This window comes from Pteronotus mesoamericanus, unplaced genomic scaffold (genome assembly GCF_021234165.1).
Source record: "Pteronotus mesoamericanus isolate MK-2021 breed Mesoamerican mustached bat unplaced genomic scaffold, CSHL_Meso_final scaffold_54, whole genome shotgun sequence".
NCBI classification, from domain to species: domain Eukaryota; kingdom Metazoa; phylum Chordata; class Mammalia; order Chiroptera; family Mormoopidae; genus Pteronotus; species Pteronotus mesoamericanus.
Genome location: NW_026555321.1, coordinates 57,582,755 through 57,604,357, shown reverse-complemented (window position 1 = coordinate 57,604,357; position 21,603 = coordinate 57,582,755). Strand labels below are relative to the sequence as shown.

Genomic DNA, 21,603 nt, shown 5'->3' with positions numbered 1-21,603 from the left:
CCAAACAAGATGAACTCAAAGAGACCTACTTTAAGATACAAAACAATTAAAAATGCAAAATGTTACAGACAAAGAGAGGATCTTGAAGGCAGCAAGGGAGAAGCAGCAAGTAACACACAAGGGAGCTCCAATAAGGCTATCAGCTGACTTCTCAACAGAAACACTACAAGGCAGAAAGGACTGGCACAAGTATTCCAAGTAATGAACAGCAAGGAACTATAACCAAGACTACTCTATCCAGCCAGGTTCTCATTTAAAATGGATGGTGAAATAAGGAGCTTCCCTGATAAAAGATGGCTAAAGGAGTATACCACCACCAAGCCAGCACTGCAAGAGATGCTAAAAGAACTGCTATAAAAAGGAAACAAGAGAGAGAGAAACATATACATAAAAAATGGCAATGAATAAGAGTACCTATCAATGATAACATTAAATGTATTTTGATTAAATGCTCCAATCAAAAGATAGGATAGCTGAATGGATAAGAAAATATGACCTGCATATATGCTGTGTACAAGAGACCCAACTCAGAACAAAAGATCTACACACTGAAAGTGAAATGATGGAAAAAAATATTCCAAGCAAATGGACAGGGGAATAAAAAGCTGGGGGAGCAATATTTATTCAGACAAAAGAGATTTCAAACTAAAGGCAATAAAAAGAGACAGAGAAGGAACATCATATAGTTAAGGGAAGAATCCATCAGGAAGGTATAACCATTGTAAACATATATGCACCCACATAAGAGCACCCAAATATATAAGGAAAATCTTGGAGGACTTCAAGAAAGATATAGACAGCAACACACTATGTTATGGGATTTTAAGAGCCCACTGTCAACAATGAACAGATCTTCAGAACAAAAAATCAACAAGGATATTGTGGCACTAAACAACATTCTAGATCAAATAGACTTAATTGATATACAGAACTTTTCACTGTAAAGAAGAAAAATACACATTCTTTTCAAATACACATGGAACATTTTCAAAGATAGACCACATAGTAAGACATAATAAAAGCCTCAACAAATTCAAGAAAACTGAAATCATATCAAGCGTTATCTTCGATCACAATGGCTTGAAACTAGAAACCAACCTCAAGGAAAAAAACTCAAACACATTAAAATACATGTATACTGAATAACATGTTATTGAATAATGAATGGGTCAACAACAAGATCAAGAAAAACATCAAAAAGTATCGATAAACAAATGAAAATGAACATAACAACCGCAAAACTATGCACCACAGCAAAGGCAGTAATGAGACAGAAGTTCATAACAATATAGGCCTACCTAAAAAAGACAGAAAAATTTCAATAAACAACCTAACCCTACATCTACAAGAACTAGAGGAAAAACAAAAAAACAGATTCCAGACCAAGTAGAAGGAAGGGAATAGTCAAGATCAGATCAGAATTAAGTAACATAGACACTAAAAGAACAATTCAAAGAATCAATAAATCCAGGAGATGGGTCTTTGAAAAGATAAATGAAATAGACAAGGTTTTAACCAACCTCATCAAGAAAAAAGAGAAATGACCCAAATGAATAAAATCAGAAACAAAAGAAGAAAAATTATAACCTATACCACAATAATATCAAATGATTGTCAGAAATTACTATGAGCACTGTATGCCAAGAAATTTGACAACATAGGAAAAAAAGGACACATTACTAAAAACATATAACCTCCCGCAATTGAATCAAGAAGAAGCAGAAAGCATGACTAGACCAATAACTATTAAAATCAAAGCAGTAATCAAAAAACTCCCAGCACACAAAAGCTTTAGACTGCACAGCTTCACAAGTGAATTTTACCAAACATTTAGGGAACAGCTAACATCTATCCTCCTCAAACTATTTTAAAAAATTCAAGCGGACTCTCTTTATAGTTTCACTGCATGTGTGTGTATCCTTGACCAGCATAGTTGGTCCAGCCTATTTTAAACATTATATATAAAAAAGAATATGGTGGAGGAGTGAGTGGAAGTCACACTGACCTCCTCCCAAGACCAACTGGAATAGCAACTAAATTGTGGAGAAATCACCTGGAAAACAAATCGAAAGATAGTGAGAGAAGAACCTCGGAGCCTTGAACAAACAGTGTAATCAACTTTCACACATCCTAATGGATGAGAAATGCAGTGGGGGCTCAAGAGGGTGGGCTGGGGACCCACTGGCGCCAGCACCAGAGGGATATTGAAACAACCAGTTGGATACCTCTAAGAAGACCAGGGTCTGAATCATAAGCAGTGACTCCTAGACTACAACATCTGAAACCAAAAAAGCACACACACAAAAGACAACTGCGAAAAGCATAGTGGTGCTATCTGCCAGAGACAGGCGGCTGGAGATGCAGAGAGACGTTTACAGGGCAAACGCAAAAATTTGCAGTGGCAGCCACCTTCCTTGGTCTCTGGGCACACGCAGGAGCAGAGTGGGCTTGAGCCTGAGGAAAGATTGGTGAGGAAGTCCTTGTGGAGAGAACTGAGATGGTGGTCAGCAGGGCCCTGGTGATGACTCACCTCCCACTCCACAGCATCCATCTTGCTCAGGCATAAAGGAAACAATACCCCTGCCCTCAGGGCACTCTGCCCAGGACTTGCCACAGGCCTGGGTGCTGAGTGCAGAGCAGCTGGCAGAGATAGTAGATCCTTTGCTAAAAAAGACACAGAGCTGCCTAGAGACATGCTTGAGGAGAGGCTGGAGACAGAGGCATTGGGGAGAGAACTGACAGAGTAGCCAGGGGTTCCCAGATCTGACTCCTTCCCCATTCCACAGTCTCCACCTTGCTTCAACAAGCCACACCCCAAAGACAGCAGCGGGAAAGGAAACAATATCCCAGTCCTCCAGGCACTCCGCCCAGGACTTGCGGGCAGGTCTGGGAGCTGAGTGCAGTACGGCCAGCAGAGATAATAGATCCCAAGCCAAAAGGGACACAGAGCTTCTTAGAGACCATTGAGGAGAGACTGGAGATGGAGGCGTTGAGGAAAGAAATGTGTGAGTAGCTCGGGAGTTCCCAGTACTGACTCCTTCCCATTCTGTGGTCTCCATTTGCAGGCCATGCCCCAAAGAGGCAGAAGCAGGAAAGGAAATAATAGCTCTGCCCTCAGGACAGTCCAGCTGGAACAGGAGTTGCACACAGGCCTTAGTACTGAGTGCAACGCTGCCTGCAGAGATAGTAGACCCCTGGCTAAAGACAACTTCCCTGAGTGGAAGCAGCCTATAAGGACACGATAGCCCCACCCTCAGAGAGCACTGCCCCACCCTGTGGTGCCTAAGCCTGACAACTGAGGGCAGAGTGGCTAGATTAACAACTGAAGGAGACAGACACAGACAGTAGATTCCTGAAAGTATCAAACAAACTGCCTAAGTTCAGATAGATGCAGACCCAGAAAGAAAGGAAGAAAAAAAAAAAAAAAAAAGACCAGCATACTACCATACAAGTTTAATCCAAAAAGTAAGGAAATCGAGACTGATCAATTTAAGAAGCGGAAGGAAAGAAAGAAAAGAGAAGAAAAGAGAAGAAAAGGAAGGAAGGAAGGAAGGAAGGAAGGAAGGAAGGAAGGAAGGAAGGAAGGAAGGAAGGAAGGAAGGAAGGAGGGGGGAGGGAGGGAGGGAGGGAGGGAGGGAGGGAGGGAGGGAGGAAGGAAGGAAAGGAAGAAAGAAAGAAAGGAAGAAAGAAAAGGAGACAGACATATAATGGGAAGGAAAAGAAATACCACCCAAATGAGCTGAAAGGAGGAATCCACACAGAGAGAACTGTATGAAATAGAGGCAAGTAAACTATCAGATATTGCATTCAAAACAATGGCTCTAAGGAAGCTCAATGAGCTCAGCCAGCTCAAAGAGAACTATGAGAAACTGCAGGGAAACTAGCAGGAACCTACGGCAAACTGTATCAACCTCCAAAAGGACATAGAAACTATCAACACACAAGAGGAAATGAAGAACACCATTTGTGAATTGAAGAACACAGTAAAAGGAATCAAAAGCAGGCTAGATGAAGCTGAGGACCAAATCAGCGAGCTGGAGGACAAGGTAGAAAAAAGCTCCCAGAAAGAGCAACAAATGGAAAAGAGATTCAAAAAGAATGAAGAGGCATTTAGGGAAATGCAGGACAACCTGAAACATAATAATATCTGTATAATAGGGATACAAGAAGGAAAAAAGGATGAAGAAGGGATAGAGAACCTGTTTGAAAAAGTAATGATGGAAAATTTCCACAATTTGAGAAGAGAAAAAGTCATACAAGTCCAGGAAGCACAGAGGGTCCCCTTCAAGAGGAACCCAATGAGGCCCACTTCAAAACACATCATCATTAAAATGGCAAATATCAAAGACAAAGAAACATTCCTAAAGGCAGCAAGGAAGAAACAGGTAGTAACATACAAGGGAGCCATGCTATGGCTAGCAGCTGACTTCTCACCAGAAACACTACAAGTCAGAAGGGAATGGCAAGAAATATCCCAAGTAATGAAAAGGGAAGGCCTGCAACCAAGACTTCTCTACCCAGCAAGGCTCTCAAGTAAAATAGAAGGTGAAATAAGGAGTTTCCCAGACAAAAGATCACTAAAAGAATACAGCTCGAACAAACGAGCACTACAAGATATGCTAAAGGGACTGGTCTAAGAAAATGAAGAACAAGAGTGAGAAAGAGAAGAACACAGGTACAGCGGGAAAAATGAATAAGTTCTTATCAATAATAACTCTAAATGTAAATGGATTAAATGCCCCAATCAAAAGACACAGAATAGCTGAATGGATAAGAAAACATGACCTACACATATGCTGCCTACAAGAGACCCACCTCAGAACAAAGGACCTACACAGATTGGAAGTAAAGGGATGGAAGAAAAAATATTCCAAGCAAATGGGCAAGAAAAAAAAGCAGGGGTAACAATATTTATATCAGACAAAATAGATTTCAAAACAAAGGCCATAAAAAGAGACTCAGAAAGACACATCATCATACTCAAAGGAAGAATCCATCAAGAAGACATAAACATTGTAAACATATGCACCCAACATAGGAGCACACAAGTATATAAGGAATATCTCGGAAGACTTCAAGAAAGATGTAGAAAGGAAAACACTGATAGGAGGGGATTTTAACACGTCACTGTCAAAAATGGATAGATGTTCCAAACAGAACATAAACAGAGATATTGTGGAACTGAATGATGCATTAGAAGAAATGGACTTAACTGACATATACAGAACTTTTCATCCCAAAGAAGCAAAATATACATTCTTTTCAAATGCGCATTGAACTTTTTCAAAGACAGAGCACATGATAGGACACAGAGCAAGCCTTAACAAATTCAGGAAAACTGAAATAATAATCTTTAGGCTTAAGATCCCTAGTTATGCTTCAGACCCTTCTCATCTCAAAGGGATCCAACTGGCTGTTTCAATATCCTTCTGGTGCTGCTAACCAGGCCCCCCCCCGCCAACATTCTCAAGTCTCTACCACACTCCTCACAAGTTAGATTGTTCTAAAGCTGATTTTTCTGTCTCTCAAGGCTGTAAGACTCCTCTCTTACTCTTTTTTAGTTGTTTGTTCCAGGTGATTTCTCCACAATTTAGTTGTAATTCCAGATTGGTCTTAGGAGGAGGTCAGTGTGACTTCTACTTACTCCTCTGCCATCTTGATTCCTTAAGTTTTCTTTCTAGGATAAAAGCTTATCATGTAGAACATGCATGTACATGCTACTACATGACTTGTACACTACTGATGTCTGAGTATGTGTCTCCTAGTGCATTTAGCTGATGGCTTGATAAAAAGGAAAACACTGTTGAGGGAAAGAAAAGGGGGAAAAAGAAATTAAAAAATAATAAAAGAGGAAAAAGATAAGAAGAAGGAAGGAAAGATGGATAGATGAATGGTTGTGGTACCCAAGAGTGAAAAATAGCTTAAGCCTGGCTAGGCTGACCAAGGAAGATCAGGAGCTTGGTCGTATTATCCTGTTGTGGGATTGGTCTTGAACGTGTACCTGAAGACTGTTCCAAAAGTGGTCTGACTTGTGACCTCAAAATGAAACGGCCTTTGTTTTCAAGGTTGTGTTACTCCATCACAGGCTTCAGCACCTGGAAACAGAGTCAGAGACAGAGCCAGTGCCTGAGTTTAAGTGGCTAACCCTTCAGGTGAAAAGATATGGTTAGTCTAATGGGTTTGAGTAGTAAGAGCCCTCCACACTTTGTTTACAGATCTTGTGGTTATGTAGCTGTGTTTGGCAGTGTGTCTGAGTGTGATTTCTTTTTTCTGTATGTCTTGTCCCTGGGTTTTCCTGAGGTGTGCCTGACTTTGCTGCATCTTCATGTCTGCAATTGTATGGACCCCCTGCCTATTCTGAGAGGCATTTTCAAAAACACAAGAACAAAGGAACGCCTTATCAGGAACTCATTTTAGACTTCAAAGAAAGCTTTGTAAGCCAGTTAAAGAAGGGGCTTGTAACTAAATATTCACCACAAACCTCACTATTCCTCCCTGCTCCCCTTCCTCCCCCCGACACAATTTCCACCAACTGAACTCTACCTCACTATAGTTCCATTATAAAGAAGGGAAACTATTTTGGGAGAGTATAATTGACTCCAGTGTAGACTTTACGGAAAATTTACCACTGGTTCAGTTCCAGCTTAGCTGTCCATTTTGACCTACCAACATTTCACAGTCTGGCTTTCACTCTTTTTACTGGGAAGTCATTCCAGCATGTTGTATAATAAATGAAGGGTGAAAGTGGTTGTATGAAAAGCAGTCTTTTTTCTGTCTCTTATTTTAAAAAAGTTGGAATCAATGATTAATGTAGATTTAAGGTAATTATAGGAATGAATACATTTGAAGTTAGAGTGTTAGATTTCAGGTTAGTATTAGCAGTTGGCTTAGGGTTAGGGTTTCGAGTTTGGGGTTTAGGGTGTAGGGTTCAGGTTAGGGTAGTATTAGGGATAGGGTTAGGGTTACAGTTTATGTTTAGTTTTAGTGTTAGTGTTAGTTTTAAGGTTAGGATTTTGGTTAGGTTTAGATGTTTTGTGCTAGGGGCTTATTTTTGGGGGATTAGTGTTTAGGTTTACTGGGTTAGGGTGATGGTGAGGGATAAAGTTAGATATAAAGTTACTATCATAGGTTAGGTTTAGGGTGAGAATTGTAGCTAGGGTTAAAGTTAGGTTTATTTATAGTTATGTTAGAAGTTAGGTAATGCTTATGTGATGGTTAATATTAGGTTTAAGAATAAAGGTACAAATAGAAGTAAGGTTGGATTTGGGGGTATGTTAAAGCTGTTTCCAGTTACTGCTACGATTATGGTTATGGTAGGTTCAGGACTCAGTTAAGGTTAGAATGTTAAGGTTTGTTTTAAAATTATCGTTTAGGTTAAGATTATATTTGAGTTTAGGTACAGTGTTAATGTTCAAGTGAGTGTTAAAACAGGGTTTAGGTGAGGTTTAGAATTAGGGTTTGTCAGGTATAGATTTAAGTTTAGGGCTAAGGTTAGAGAATAGGTTGAATATGAAGGTGTAATTGTTAACAGTTTTAAGGTTAGAGTGCTCCAGGGTTAGTCTTAGTTTTTAGCATTATTTAGTTAAGGTTAGTTGGTTAGGATTACATATTTAAGGTTACTTTGTCAGTGCGTTACATGGTTAATTTTCTGTTTGTAATTAGGATTAAAGCTTAAATGTTAGGTTAAGCTTTAATCCTAATTAGTACTGGTGGGTCAGGATTAGAGGATAGGGATTAGGTTATATGAGTAGAATGTTTAGTGTTAGAGAGTTAGGGTGAAAGTAAGGATTAGAATTAAATGCACAATCACAGATTAGAGATAGAGTTACTCTTAGAGTTAGGGTTAAAATTGAAATTAGGTCAAGTGTAAGGTTAGCATTAAAAATTAGGTCTGGGTGAGGTTTAGAATAGATTTAAGGTTGAGGTTAAAGGAGAGGCTAGAATTTGGGGTTCTACCTAAGGATTAGAAATAAGTTTGTGGTTATTGCTAATTTATGCTTATGGTTAGAGTTAGGATTAATGTATTACAGTTAGTTTTAAAATTAGGTTTAGGGTTAAGCTTATTGAGTTTATGTGTAGTGTTAATCTCTGCATCACTGTTAGAGGTTGGTATGGGATTTAAATTAGGTTTAGGGTTAAGGTTCATTGAAGGTATAGATTTTGGATTTGGAGAAGGGTTACAGAGTAAGTTTGAAGTTAAGGTAAATATGACGGTTAGAGGGTGAGTGGGTTAGGGTAATAGAGGAATAGAATAGTATTGTTTAGGGTTATGTAGTTGGGTTTGGATATGGACTTAGAGTTAGAAGTTTAGGGTTAGATGTTTAAGATTCAAAAACCAATGTTAGGCCCTGGCTGAGGAGCTCAGTTGGTTAGAGCGTTATCCCAATACACCAAGTTTGTGGTTCGATCTCCAGGTAGGGAACATACAAGAAGCAATCAATGTAAGCATAAATAAACGGAACAACATATCAATGTTTCTCTACCTATCATCTGTCTCCTTTCCTCCCTCTCTCTCTTTAAAACAAACAAACAAATAAATAAATAGCCTCTTCTAAGAGCTAAGGCTTTTCTTCTTCAAAGTTCAGTGTTAAGAGTAAGGTTGGGGAAGAGAACAGGAAGAATAAGGGTTAGAAAGTTAAGGTTGTTAGGTTGGGGTAGTTATTGTTAAGGAAGTAAAGGTTATTATTCAGATGGTTAGGATTAAGATTGAGTTTAAGATTAGCTTTGATTTAGGCTTTGGGTCTGAGTTAAAATCGACATTTGGAGTTAGGATTAGTTAGTTAGGGTTAGATTCTTGGTTACAGTTGTTAGGATTAGCAATTTAGTCCATCAGGGTTCTTCTGCTTAGTTGGGTAGTGTTAATTGGCTTAATTGGATAGTTCGCTAGATCTAGTTAGTCCCTTAGAGTTAGTAGGTTAAGGTAAATTGTTGATTAGTCTTTGTTTTTGGTTAGGGTTAGGTTGTTGTGGTAACTTGATTTTGATTAGAGTTGTCCGTTTATTTTGGGGTTAGTTGGTTAGTAGGTTAGGTGAGTTGTTAATGTTGTTAAGTTAGCATGGTTTATTTGAGTTGGGTTAAGGTTAGCAAGTTAGGTTTATTTGGTTAGTTGCTAAGCGTTAGGTGGTTAGATCTTTTATGTAGGACTCAACATAGGAGCAACCAAATATACATGGAAAATCTTGGAGGACAGCAAGAAAGATATAGACAGCAACACATGATAGCAGGGGATTTCAACACGCCAATGTCAACAATGGATAGATCTTCCAAACAAAACATCAACAAGGGTATTGCGGCATTGAACAATGCCATAGATCAAACGGACTTAACTGCCATCTATAGAACTTTCATCCCAAAGAAAGCAAAATATGCATTGTTTTCAAATATATACAGGACATTTTCAAAGATAGACCACATGATAGGACACAAAACAAGCCTCAACAAATTTAGGACAATGGAAATTATAACAAGCATTTTCTCAGACCACAAGGCCTTGAAACTAGAAACCAACCTCAAGGAGAAAACTCAAAAACATTCAAACTCATGGAGACTGAATAGCATGCTATTAGACAATGAATGGGTCAATAACGAGATCAAAGAAGAAATCAAAAAGTTTCCGGACCAAATGAAAATGAACACACAACAGTCCAAAACCTATGGGACACAGCGAAGGCAGTCCTGAGAGGGAAGTTCATAGCAATACAGGCCTATCTAAAAAAGAGAGAAACATTTCAATTAAATGACCTAACACTCCATCTTTAAGAACTGGAGAAACAACAAGGAGCAAAGCCCAGAACAAGGAGAAGGAAGGAAATAATGAAGCTCAGAGCAGAATTGAATGATACAGAGACTAAAAGAACAATTGAAAGGATCAACAAATCCAGGAAATGATTCTTTGAAAAGATAAAAAAATCTACAAGCCTTTCAGCAGACTCATCAAGAAAAAGAGGGAGAGGATTCAAATAAATTATGTCAGAAAAGAAAGAAGAGAAATAACAACTGACCACAGAAATACAAAGGATTGTAAGAAATTACTATGAACAGTTATATGCCAAGAAATTTGAAAACCTCAATAAAATGGACAAATTTCTAGAAAAATATGACCTTCCAACACTGAATGAAAAGAAATAGAAAGCCTGACCAGACTGATAACAGCAGGTGAAATTGATGCAATAATCAAAAAACTCCCTGCACACAAAAGCCCTGGATCAGATGATTTCACAGAATTTTTCAAAACATTTCAGGAAGAGCTAACCCTTGTCCTTCTCAGAATACTCCAAAGTGAAGACTCCCAAACTCTTTTTATAAGGACAGCATCATCCTAGTCACAAATCCAGATAAAGACACAACAAAGAAAGAAAACTACTGGACAATATTGCTGAAGAACATAGGCACTAAAATCCTCAACAAAATATTAGCAAACTTCATCCAGCAATACATTAAAAAGATCATCCAACATGATCAAGTGAGATTCATCCCAGGGATGCAAGGCTGGTACAACATATGAAAATCAACAAATATCATAAACCACATAATCAAAAAGGAAAAGAAAACCAGATGATCATAGCAAAAGATGCAGAAAAAGCATTTGATAAGGTACAGTATCCATTTATGATAAAAACACTCAGCAAAGTGGGAATAACGGAGGCATGCCTCAACATAATAAAGGCCATATATGAAAAACCTACAGCCAACATCATACTCAACAGCCAAAAACTGAAAGCTTTCCCACTAAGACTGGGAACAAGAAAAGGTTATCCACTTTCACCACTTCTGTTCAACGTAGTATTGGAAGCCCTAGTCATAGCAATCAGACAAGGAAAATATATAAAAGGCATCCAAATTGGAAAGGAGAAAGTAAAACTGTCATTGTTTCCAGATGACATGTTAGTGTACATAGAAAACCTTGTAGACTCCACAAAAGAACTACTCAACCTAATAAGTCAATTTGGGAAAACAGTGGGATACAAAGTCAATTTTCAGAAATCAAAGACATTTTTGTAAAGCACCAATGAAATATCTGAACCAGAAATCAGGAAAAATCTCATTTGGTATAGCAACAAGAAAAATAAAGAACCTAGGAATAAACTTAACCAAGAAGGTAAAAGACCTATATGCAGATTACTATACAACACTGAAGAAAGAAATTAAGGAAGACGCAGATAAATGGAAGCATATACCATGTTCATGGTATGGAGAATTAACAGCATCAAAATGTCCATATTATCCAAAGCAATTTATAGATTCAACACAATCCCTATTAAAATACTAATGATGTAGTTCACAGATATAAAACAAACATTTCAAAAACTTATATGGAACCATAAACAACCCCGAATAGTTGCAGCAATTTTGAGAAAGAACAAAGTAGAAGGGGTCACAACATCTGACATCAAACTATATTCCAAGGGCACTATAATCAAAACAGTCTGGTACTGGCATAAGAACAGAAGACAGAGCCCAGAAAGAAACCCATGTCTCTACGGTCAATTAATAGTCAACAAAGGGTACAGAAGCATAAAACAGTGTAATAATAGCCTCTTCAACAAATGGTGTTGGGAGAGCTGGACAGCTACATGCAAAAAAATTGAAATTTGACCACCAACGTACAGCATACACAAAAATTAACTCAGGATGGACAAAAGACTTAAATATAAGTCACAACACCATAAAAGTCCTAGAGGAGAACATAGGCAGGAAACTCTCAGATATCCCACACAGCAACATTTTCACCGAGATGACCCCTAAAGCAAGGGACATAAAGGAAAAAATAAACAAGTGGGACCTCATCAAAATAAGAAGCTTTTGCATGCCTAAAGAAAACATCAGCAAAATGAAAATGGAGCCAACCATATTGGAAAATATATTTGTCAATGATACATCAGATAGAGGTTTGATCTTCAAAATATATAAGGAAGTCATACGACTCCACTCCAAGAAGAAAAACAATCCAATTAAAAAATGGGCAAAGGACCTGGGCAGACACTTCTCCAAGGAAGAGATACAGAGGGCCCAGAGACATGAAAGGATGCTCAACATCACTAGCCATTAGAGAACTGCAAGTTAAAACCACAATGAGATACCCCTTCACACCAGTCAGAATGGTCATCATAAGCAGATCAACAAACAACAGGTGCTGGCGAGGCTGTGGAGAAAAGGGAACCCTAGTACATTGTTGGTGGGAATGCAGACTGGTGTAGCCACTCTGGAAAACAGTGTAGAATTTCCTCAAAAAGCTAAAAATGGAACTGCCTTTTGACTCAGTGATTCCACTGCTGGGATTATACCCCAAGAATCCCAAAATGCCAATTCAAAAGAACCTATGCACCCCAATGTTCACAGCAGCACAATTTACAATAGCCAAGTGTTGGAAGCAACCTAAATGCCCATCAGTAGATGACTGGATCAAAAAACTGTGGTACATTTACACAATGGAATATTATGCAGCAGATAGAATAAAAGAAGTACTACCCTTTGCGACAGCATGGATGGAGCTAGAGAGCATTATGGAAGTGAAATAAACCAGGGGATGAGGGACAAATACCATATGATATCACCTATAAGTGGAACCTAACCAACAAAACAAGCAAGCAAGGAAAATATAACCAGCAACATTGAAAGAAAAAAGAAACCAACAGAGTCAAGAGGGAAGGAGGGAACCATGGCAGGGAAATGGAAGGGAAGGGTCAAGTCCAGGAACATGTATAAAGGACCCATGGACAAAGCCAAACTTGGGAAGGATTGAGGGAGGGAGATGGGGGTGGGGGGCAGGGGAAAGTGGCAAGGTGGGGACAAATGTATTTGACCAAAAAATTAGAATTAAAAAAAAATGAACATTATATAAATAAAAAATAAAATAAAAAATTCAAGAAGAGGGAAGACGTCCAAACTCTTCTTATGAGGCCAACGTTATCCTAATCCCAAAACCAGGTAAAGACACAACAAAGAAAGAAAACTACAGGCAAATATCACTAATGAACATAGATGCTAAAATCAATAAAATATTGACAAACCATATTCAGCAATACAATAAAAAGATCATATACCATGGTAAAGGGAGATTCATCCCAGGGATGCAAGGATGGTACAATATTTGTAAATCAATAAGCGTAATATATCATGTAAACAAAAACAAAGGCAAAAATCACATGATAATATCAATAGATACTGAAAAAGCACTTGATAAACTACAGAACCTTTCTGTGACAAAAGCACTCAGCAAAGTGAGAAAAGAGGGAGCATATATCTACATAATAAAAGCCATATATGAAAAACCTACAGCCAACATCATATCAACAGAAAAAAACTAACAGCCTTTCCGCTAAGATCAAACATAAGACGAGGGTGTCCACTTCCACTACTTCTATTCAACAAAGTATTGGAAATTCTAACCACAGTGATCAGACAAGAAAACGAAATAAAAGGCCCAAATTGGAAAGGAGGAAGTAAAACTGCCATTGTTTGCAGATGACATCATAGTGTACATAGAAAACGCTATAGTCTTCACCAAAATACTACTTGACCTAATGAGTGAATTTGTCAAAACAGTGGGATATAAAGTCAATATTCAGATATGAAAGGCATTTTTGTACACCAACAATGAAATATCAGAAACAGAAATAAGGGAGAAAAACCCATTTACTCTAGCAACAAGAAAAATAAAGCACCTAGGAACAAACTTAACCAAGAATGTGAAAGACCTGTACTCAGAAAATTACAGAACACTGAAGAAGGAAATTAAGGAAGACACAAATAAATGGAAACATATACTGTGTTCATAGAAGGGAAGAATTAACACCATTAAAAATCCATAGTACCCAAAGCAATCTATAGATTCAATACAATTCTTGTCAAGATACCAAAGATATATTTCAAAGAACTAGACAAATATTTCCAAAATTTGTATGGAAGTATAAATGATCCCAAATAGCTACAGCAATTTTGAGAAAGAAGAACAAACTAGGAGGGATCACAACACCTGATATCAAACTATATTACAAGGTCACTATAATCAAAACAGTCTGGTACTAGCATAAGAACAGACTCACAGATCAATGGAAAAGAATAGAAAGCCCAGTAATAAACCCATGTTCTATGGTCAATTAATACTTGACAAAGGAGGCCGGAGCATAAACTGGAGTAAATAGCCTCTTCAACAAATGATGTTTGAAGATCTTGACAGCTACATGCAAAAAAAAAAAAAAAAAAAAAAAAAAAAGTGAAACTAGACCACCAACTTACACTATACACAAAAATAAACTAAAAAGGATAAAACACTTAAGTATAAGTCATGACACCATAAAAATCCTGGAGGAGAACATAGGTAGGAAAATTTCAGATATCCCACATAGCAGTATTTCCACGGATACATCCCCTGGGGCAAGGGAAATAAAGGAAAGAACAAACAAATGGGACTACAACAAATTAAAAAGCATCTGCATGGCTAAAGAAACCATCATTGAAATGAAAAGGAAACCAACCATATGGGAAAATATATTTGTCAATGATACCTTGGACAAGGGTTTGATCTCCAAAACACATAAAGAACTCATATGACTCCACTCCAGGAAGACAAACAATGCAGTTAAAAAATGGGCAGAGGGTGAACAGACACTTCTCCAAAGAGGACATAGAAGGCCCATAGGCATATGAAAGAATGCTCAACTTTACTAGCCATCAGAGATGCAAATTAAAACCACAATGAGATACCACTTCACACAAGTCAGAATGACCATCATAAGTAGGTCAACAAACAACAGATGCTGGCGAGGTTGTGGAGAAAAGGAAACCCTAGTACACTATTGGTGGGAATGCTGACTGGTGCAGCCACTGTGGAAAACAGTATGGAATTTCCTCAAAAAACTAAAAATGGAACTGCCTTTTGACTTAGCAATTCCACTGCTGTATTATTCCCTAAGAATCCCAAAACACCAATTCAAAAGAACATATGTACCCCAATGTTCATAGCAGCATTACTTACAATAGCCAAGTTCTCCAAACAGCCTAAGAACCCATCAGTAGATGAGTGGATCAAAACACTGTGGTACATTTTTACAATGGAATACTACACAGCACAAAGAAAGAAGGAATTCCTACTCTTTGCAACAGGGATCTATGGTCTGTAGCTGACTCCTTCAGTTGTTAACCTAGTCACTCTGCACTCAGCAGTCAGGCTTAAGCATCATAGGTGGGCAGAGTCCCTCCTGGGGTTGGGGCTATTGTTTCCCCTAAGGCTGCTGCCACTTGGTGGGGAGTTGTCTGCTTGAGCAAGATGGCTGCTGCAGTATGGAGGATGACTCAGCACTAAGATCCCGGAAGCTGGTCTCTCAGTTCTCTCCCCAAAGCCTCCATTCCCAGTCTCTCCCCAAATGTCTCTAGCCCACTCGGCCCCCGTCCCTATTGGCTGGAGCCCAGAGTAAGTGGCTGCAAATGAAAATTTATGTGCTGGTCCTTTAAATGGCTCGTTGGGTCTTTAGCCATCCATCTCTGGCAGAGAGAAACCCTGTTGCCTTTTGCAGCTGAATGTTATCTGTGTACTTTTTGGGCTTGGTGTTCTGGGCTGGGAATCCCAGTTTAGGGTTTAGACCTCACACTTCTCAGGGGGATCCAACCAGCTGCTTAAATATCCCTCCAGCACTTCAGCTGCTGCCTGTGGTCATCCAGCAGTTCTCTCTCACTGCCAACACACTTCCTACCAGCCACATTATGCTGAAGCTGTTTCTTCTGTCTGCTCATGGTTATAAGGCTTATCTCTCATTATTGTTCAGTTGTTTTTTCCGGATGATTTCTCCACAATGTAGTTGTAATTCCAGATTGGTCCTGGGAGGAGGTCAGTGTAACTTCCACTCAGTCCTCTGCCATCTTAGATCTCTGGAACTGACAGCTTTAAGAGTGGCATAACCTGCCCCTCCACTCTCTCCTGGGTTGAGCAGAAACCAACTGCTGCTGATCTACTACTTTAGGGCTAACATATTGCTCAACATAGGAGATGTTTCAAAGAATCTTTGTGGGATGAGAGAATATATGGATTATCCGATTCAGCCTCACAATTACGCTGTGACATAAGCAAAGGAAGAATCATTTGTCCCCTTTGTGTATCTACCTACTATAAGTTTTTGCTTCCCTTTTGATATAGATGAAGAAATTGGGACTGAGACTTCAGTGACTTATGTAAGAGCCAATATTTTAAATTAAATCTGGTACCATAATCCCAGTATGAAAAGAAAAGGGGTAATACCCTAGGCCCTGCCCAGCTTTTAACATCTTATTATATTAATATCCTTTGTTAGTTGAGATTCACTGGTCTAACAAAGACCTGAGAAAATGAGCCATCAAAGGGGTCAAGGCATCAGGATATTCAAAACATGGTACAACTTCACAAGTATCTACAATGATTTTCCCCATGAAATTTAGCTCCTAATCTATAATGTTCCAGTTACTATGGTTCATAAATTACCCTAAAACTTAGTAATTTTTTTATTTATTATGCTCATAGATTCCATGTTTTAGGAATTTGGATAAGGCACAGAGGGTAGCTTGACCCTGCTCCACAATATCTGGGGCCTCAGCTGGAAGGCTTGAAGACTGGAGGCTGGAGTAATCTGAAGGCTAGAGAGAGATGGAGGTTCCATCTCCAAGTTTATTCACATGAGTGTTGGCAACAGACCTTCATTCCTTAATATGTGGGCCTCTCCAAGGGCAGCTCTGACATGGCAGCTGGCTTCCCCCAGAGCCAGTGATCCAGGAGAGAAAGAGAATGTGAACAAGATGGAAGGCATCATGCCTTTTTAAACCTAACTCTGAAGTGGGATAGCATCACTTCTTCCCTATGCTATTGGTCACACAGACCAACCCTGGGACAGCGTAGGAGGGAAATACACAAGGATGTAAATAGCAGAAGTTGGGGTCACTGGGACCTTTTTAAAAAAATATAATCTGCCACATGAATATGGTTATATGTACACATCTTCCTTCTCCTTATCTTTAAATCCAAATCTATATTTGTTTGTCTCCATCCTCATGCCCCAACTTCTTGCATGCAGTAGGTACTCAATAAGTACTTGTCAAATGGATATTGTACAAGACATTCCTAGTGTTTTCTCATAGCCAGTTTCTTCCTTTACTGCACATAGAGTACTTTTCAGCTCCCTTGGAGATGAGGGGGCCTTGTAACCACTTCTGGATAATTAAATGTCAGCAGAAAAGACTTGTGTTACTGTCAAGCTGAAGTAATAAAGAGCACAGTCATGATCCACTAGTCATTCTCTCCTGTAGTGGCATCCTAGGAAATGTAGAGGACGCATGTTCTAGAAAGTGCACCTATAAGTAAGGATAGTCTGTTAACTGTGAGACAGGCAGCAGACATATGAAAATTCTCTGGCAGCTGTTACTGCAGCCTGACCTGGCCTATCCTGATTACAGATGTATGATCTCTTTTACCAGTCCATTTGGCTCCAAGTTGCAGATGAGGAAAATGGAGCTCAGAACAGCCACAAGACTTGTGGAGCTTAGTTTGTAAAGTAGGAACATAACTGTTACCTTTTCAAAAGGGTTGTTATGAGGATTAAATATTTAATCATAATTTTTCAATGCTTATTATTGTTACCATCATTTCTCTATACTAAAGCTTCAGAGCAACTAACTAGGTGTATTTCTACTTTTTTCCTTTCCCCTTCCCCTGACTCAGATCATTTTCAAGGCATTTAGCAAACAATTTTAAAGCCCCAAGAATACCTGTTCCCCTGGTTTCTCTTGGTGAAGATGTCAAGATCATAATTTTCCTTAGAAAACATAACACATTTTCTAGTGTTCAGTTATTAGTCTTTTTTTGCCCAATGTGCTTCTTGGGCATTTCTCACATGCATGGCTCCTGGTGGTAGGATGCAGCAATGATGACTCAAGTAAGTAGACATAATACAAAGCAAGCAGTTGCTCTACCAGCATTCAAGAACTTACAGCAAAAGACTTTCAAGGAAAACAAAGCTTGGTATACAAAGTAGCACAGGTACCTAATTGGGAGGAAGAGGCATTTCCAAAGTGGTCCTCATGTACTGGTTAAAAAATCATTATTTGTTCCTCAGCTTAGGAACAGTCAAATAAATGATGACCCAGCCATATAATAAAATACTATGTAGTCACCAAAAAGGATGATGTATGAATGTATGAATCTTGACCTGGAACAATGTTGACAACATGGTTTTAAGTGAAGAGAAGCAAGGTCCAGAAGAACACATAGAGAATAATCCTGATTTTGTAAAAGAAATGTATTTTAAGATGGATACATAAATGTGTACCCATAAGCTGGGTACATTCATGTATCATGTATGCACCTATATATACAAATATACATGTGTGAGTATGTACACACACACACATAAACATACATACACGCACACTGTTATATGAAAAAATATAGAAGAATCACTCAAAATTGTTAATTTTGACAGTTTACTGGGTGGGAATGAAGGGTAGCAAGGATTGCACCTTTCAGCTTACAACAGCTATATTGTTTGAGTTTATTTACCTTTAATTTTTTTTAATCCTCACCCAAGAATATGTTTTTATTGATTTTTTTTTTTAGAGAGAGAGGGAGAGAAACATCAATGTGAGGAACATCGATCAGTTGCCTGTCTTATGCTCCCCAATTGGGGATCAAACCTACAGCTTAGGTATGTGCCCTGACTGGAGATCGAACCCACAACCTTTTGGTGTACAGGATGACACTCCAGCAAACTAAGCCACCTGGCTGGAGGCGTTTGAATTTATTTTAATGAACATATATTACTTGCCATTCATAAAACACATATAAATAAAAACAAGCTACCTGTCTCTCAAGTGAGAACAATGTTGATTAACACCAAGAAGGATTCAGCTGTGAGTCAAATGCTTTACGTGCACTATCTAAATGAACCCACACCATAGCTCTATCTCTATGTGCCTATCCTTATATTATAGATAACAGCAGTTAAGGCTCAGAGTCAAAGATTCATAGTCATACAGTTCAGTGTGTAGCAAATACATTAGATAACAAGATATGCATTCCCCAAAATGCAGTCTAGCTGTACTCAGCACATATTGTACCACAGTTTCTGCAAATTCACCTGTTTATCAAACTCGGGCTTCAGAGATTCTTCAGTGAAAATGTGGAATTGCATCTTCCTGTGGCTAAAGAGCACGGCTGATTTTAGCATAACAAGTGTCTCCTCTAAACGACTGCCACAGGCCACCACAGCCAGATGGATCCAGAGCTTGGGTGGCAGCACAGCATGAAAACTCCTGGGTTCTCCAGGTCTCCTAGAAAGAAAAAAGTTGAAGCTATTACTAAACTCATTTTTTTTAATTAATTTATTTACTTTTTAAATACATTTGTCTTGTTAAGCTGATAAACTCATTTTTTTAAAAAAAGGTAGTATGTGGTTGGAATATTTCAAAACATGAACATGCATAACCTGTTATACTGTATAAAGTGATAAGCATTTTGACAATTCTTCTTGCTTGAAGAAAAATACCATTTATTCCAGTATTTATCCTTGTAATAGCAGGATGAGTCACTGTTCGGACTGCTATATGTATCTGGAACTTTTCTTCCAGCACTCAGCTGTCTAGTGCCTGATGGCTGCCTACTGGCCCATGTTTGGAAATAACAATGCTGAACTTGACAGCTGAGACAAGGGCTGTGGAACTCCTCCTTACATGGGCCATGGAAATTAGATTTGAATGCAACTTGAATAAGAGGACGGGTCATGGCTTTCCCATGTGAAATGAGCAACATGATATTCCCATCGTCTGGATGGTTTTAGGTTGCAGTGGAATTTATGACCACTGAACCAAAGGAAAACCATGCAAGTCCAGAAGGTGAGCACAGAAACCAACAAAATGGGCCTCTATTACATGTTAGGAGAGTCTCAAAGAAACAGGTGTTAATCTTAACCCTCTCACTCAAGATTGCTGCTGTGGTATGTGTGAAAGTCAGCTTCCAGTATGAAACTGATATTAATGAGAAACAGGCAGGAGAGGGGACAGGTTAAGCTGAAAATTAACAAGGTATCAAATACCAAGTTAACAGCTGAGAGGGGACTCGGATCCAAGAGTCCAGAATCATCATTCTGCTATTTCCTCATAATAAAAGATTTGTTCCAGACAAGGAGATGCAGCCAAGCCTCAAACACACTACTGAGAAACGTTTGCAGGCATTTTGGAAGAAGTTGGCCTGGAAAAGGTACCCTGAGACAAATGAAACTAATTTACTTGTACTAAAGATTCAGAGACCAGGGAAACTTGGATGTCGGATGCTACCTTCCTTCCAAAAACTTTCAGTACAGTCAGCGTGCTGGTCCACTCTTCACTGCTCTGTTGAATAATGGCAGTTTGCTCTAGGTTTCTTTCACCAGTAAGAAAGCTAAAGATGTGGGTGGAGCACACATCTTTGGACAGCTTTCTAATTTGATTACTTAGGATCATGCTTAATAGAAGCCCAGCCTCCTGGCTCAGCTAAGCCCAGATACAGGAAGTTACTCAGACTCCACTTATTTCAGCAATCACAGGAAAAGAGAGTAGAGATGTCCTAAGCATCTCCCTAAATTATCCAATTCTCTTCATCCTCCTGTTGAAGGCCACCATCTTTCTTCACGTTGATACTGTGACAGCTTCCCTATAATTGAAAAGGTGATTGCAATACAATACATTTTAAGAAAAAGAGTCTATTCACATAACTTTTATTACACTATATTTTTATCATTGTTCTATGTGCTATTGTTAATCTCTCACTATGTTAAACTTATAAATTAAACTTTATCAGTGGTAGGTATAAATAGGAAAAACAGTATATGCAGTAGTACGCCCTTATCCAGGTGGATATGTTCTAAGACGCCCCCCACCCCGTGGATGCCTGAAACCACAAATAATACTGAACCCTGTAAATACATTTCTCCTATGCACACATGCCTTTTCATTTAAAGAAGGTACTTTACAGCTCCTCTTTGGCATATCCAAATTGCCTTTTGTGCTTTGGGGCCATTATTAAGTAAAATAAGGGCTACTTGAACCCAAGCATTTTGATACCCTTACATTTAATCTGAAGACCAAAGACAGCTACTAAGTAACTAATGAGTAGGTAACACATACACTGACAGAAGGATGATTCACATTTTGGGTGGGACAGAGCGGGATGGCTAAAGAGCTCATCATGCTACTCAGAACGGTGCACAATTTAAAACTTTTGAATTATATATTTATGGAATTTTCCATTTAATATTTTCAGACCACTGTTGACCATGGGTAACTAAAACTGAGGATAAGAAGGGACTACAGTAATGGAAAAAAAACGGACCAAGATGCCTACCTTTGCAGAAGTTACATTCTACAAGTAGAGGAGAAAGACAAAGAAAGAAATAACAGTCCAAGAAAATAGTAACTAAGCCCCTGGAAGGAAATATATAGTAGAGCAGGAAAAGATACAGGAGTGGCTGCTAGATGGGCAAAGTTGGAAAAGGCTCCACTGAGAAGGGGAGATCTGGAGACAACCTGAATAGGTTGGGGAGTGAGCCTTGTACATTTCTGGGTGAGGAGCATTTCAGACTGAGGGAACAGTCAGAGCAAAGGTGCTAA

The 21,603-nt window shown here is 38.8% G+C and overlaps 1 protein-coding gene across 1 annotated transcript in view; it reads right to left on the bottom strand.

The window, feature by feature from the left end:
- The window catches only part of GXYLT2 (glucoside xylosyltransferase 2), a 204,439-nt gene that overhangs the window by 157,685 nt on the left and 25,151 nt on the right, over window positions 1-21,603 (bottom strand). Inside the window, exon 2 of the mRNA XM_054595024.1 lies at window positions 19,098-19,290. Within this exon, the coding sequence (XP_054450999.1) occupies window positions 19,098-19,290 (193 nt within the window). The remainder of the gene's footprint in view (window positions 1-19,097; window positions 19,291-21,603) is intronic.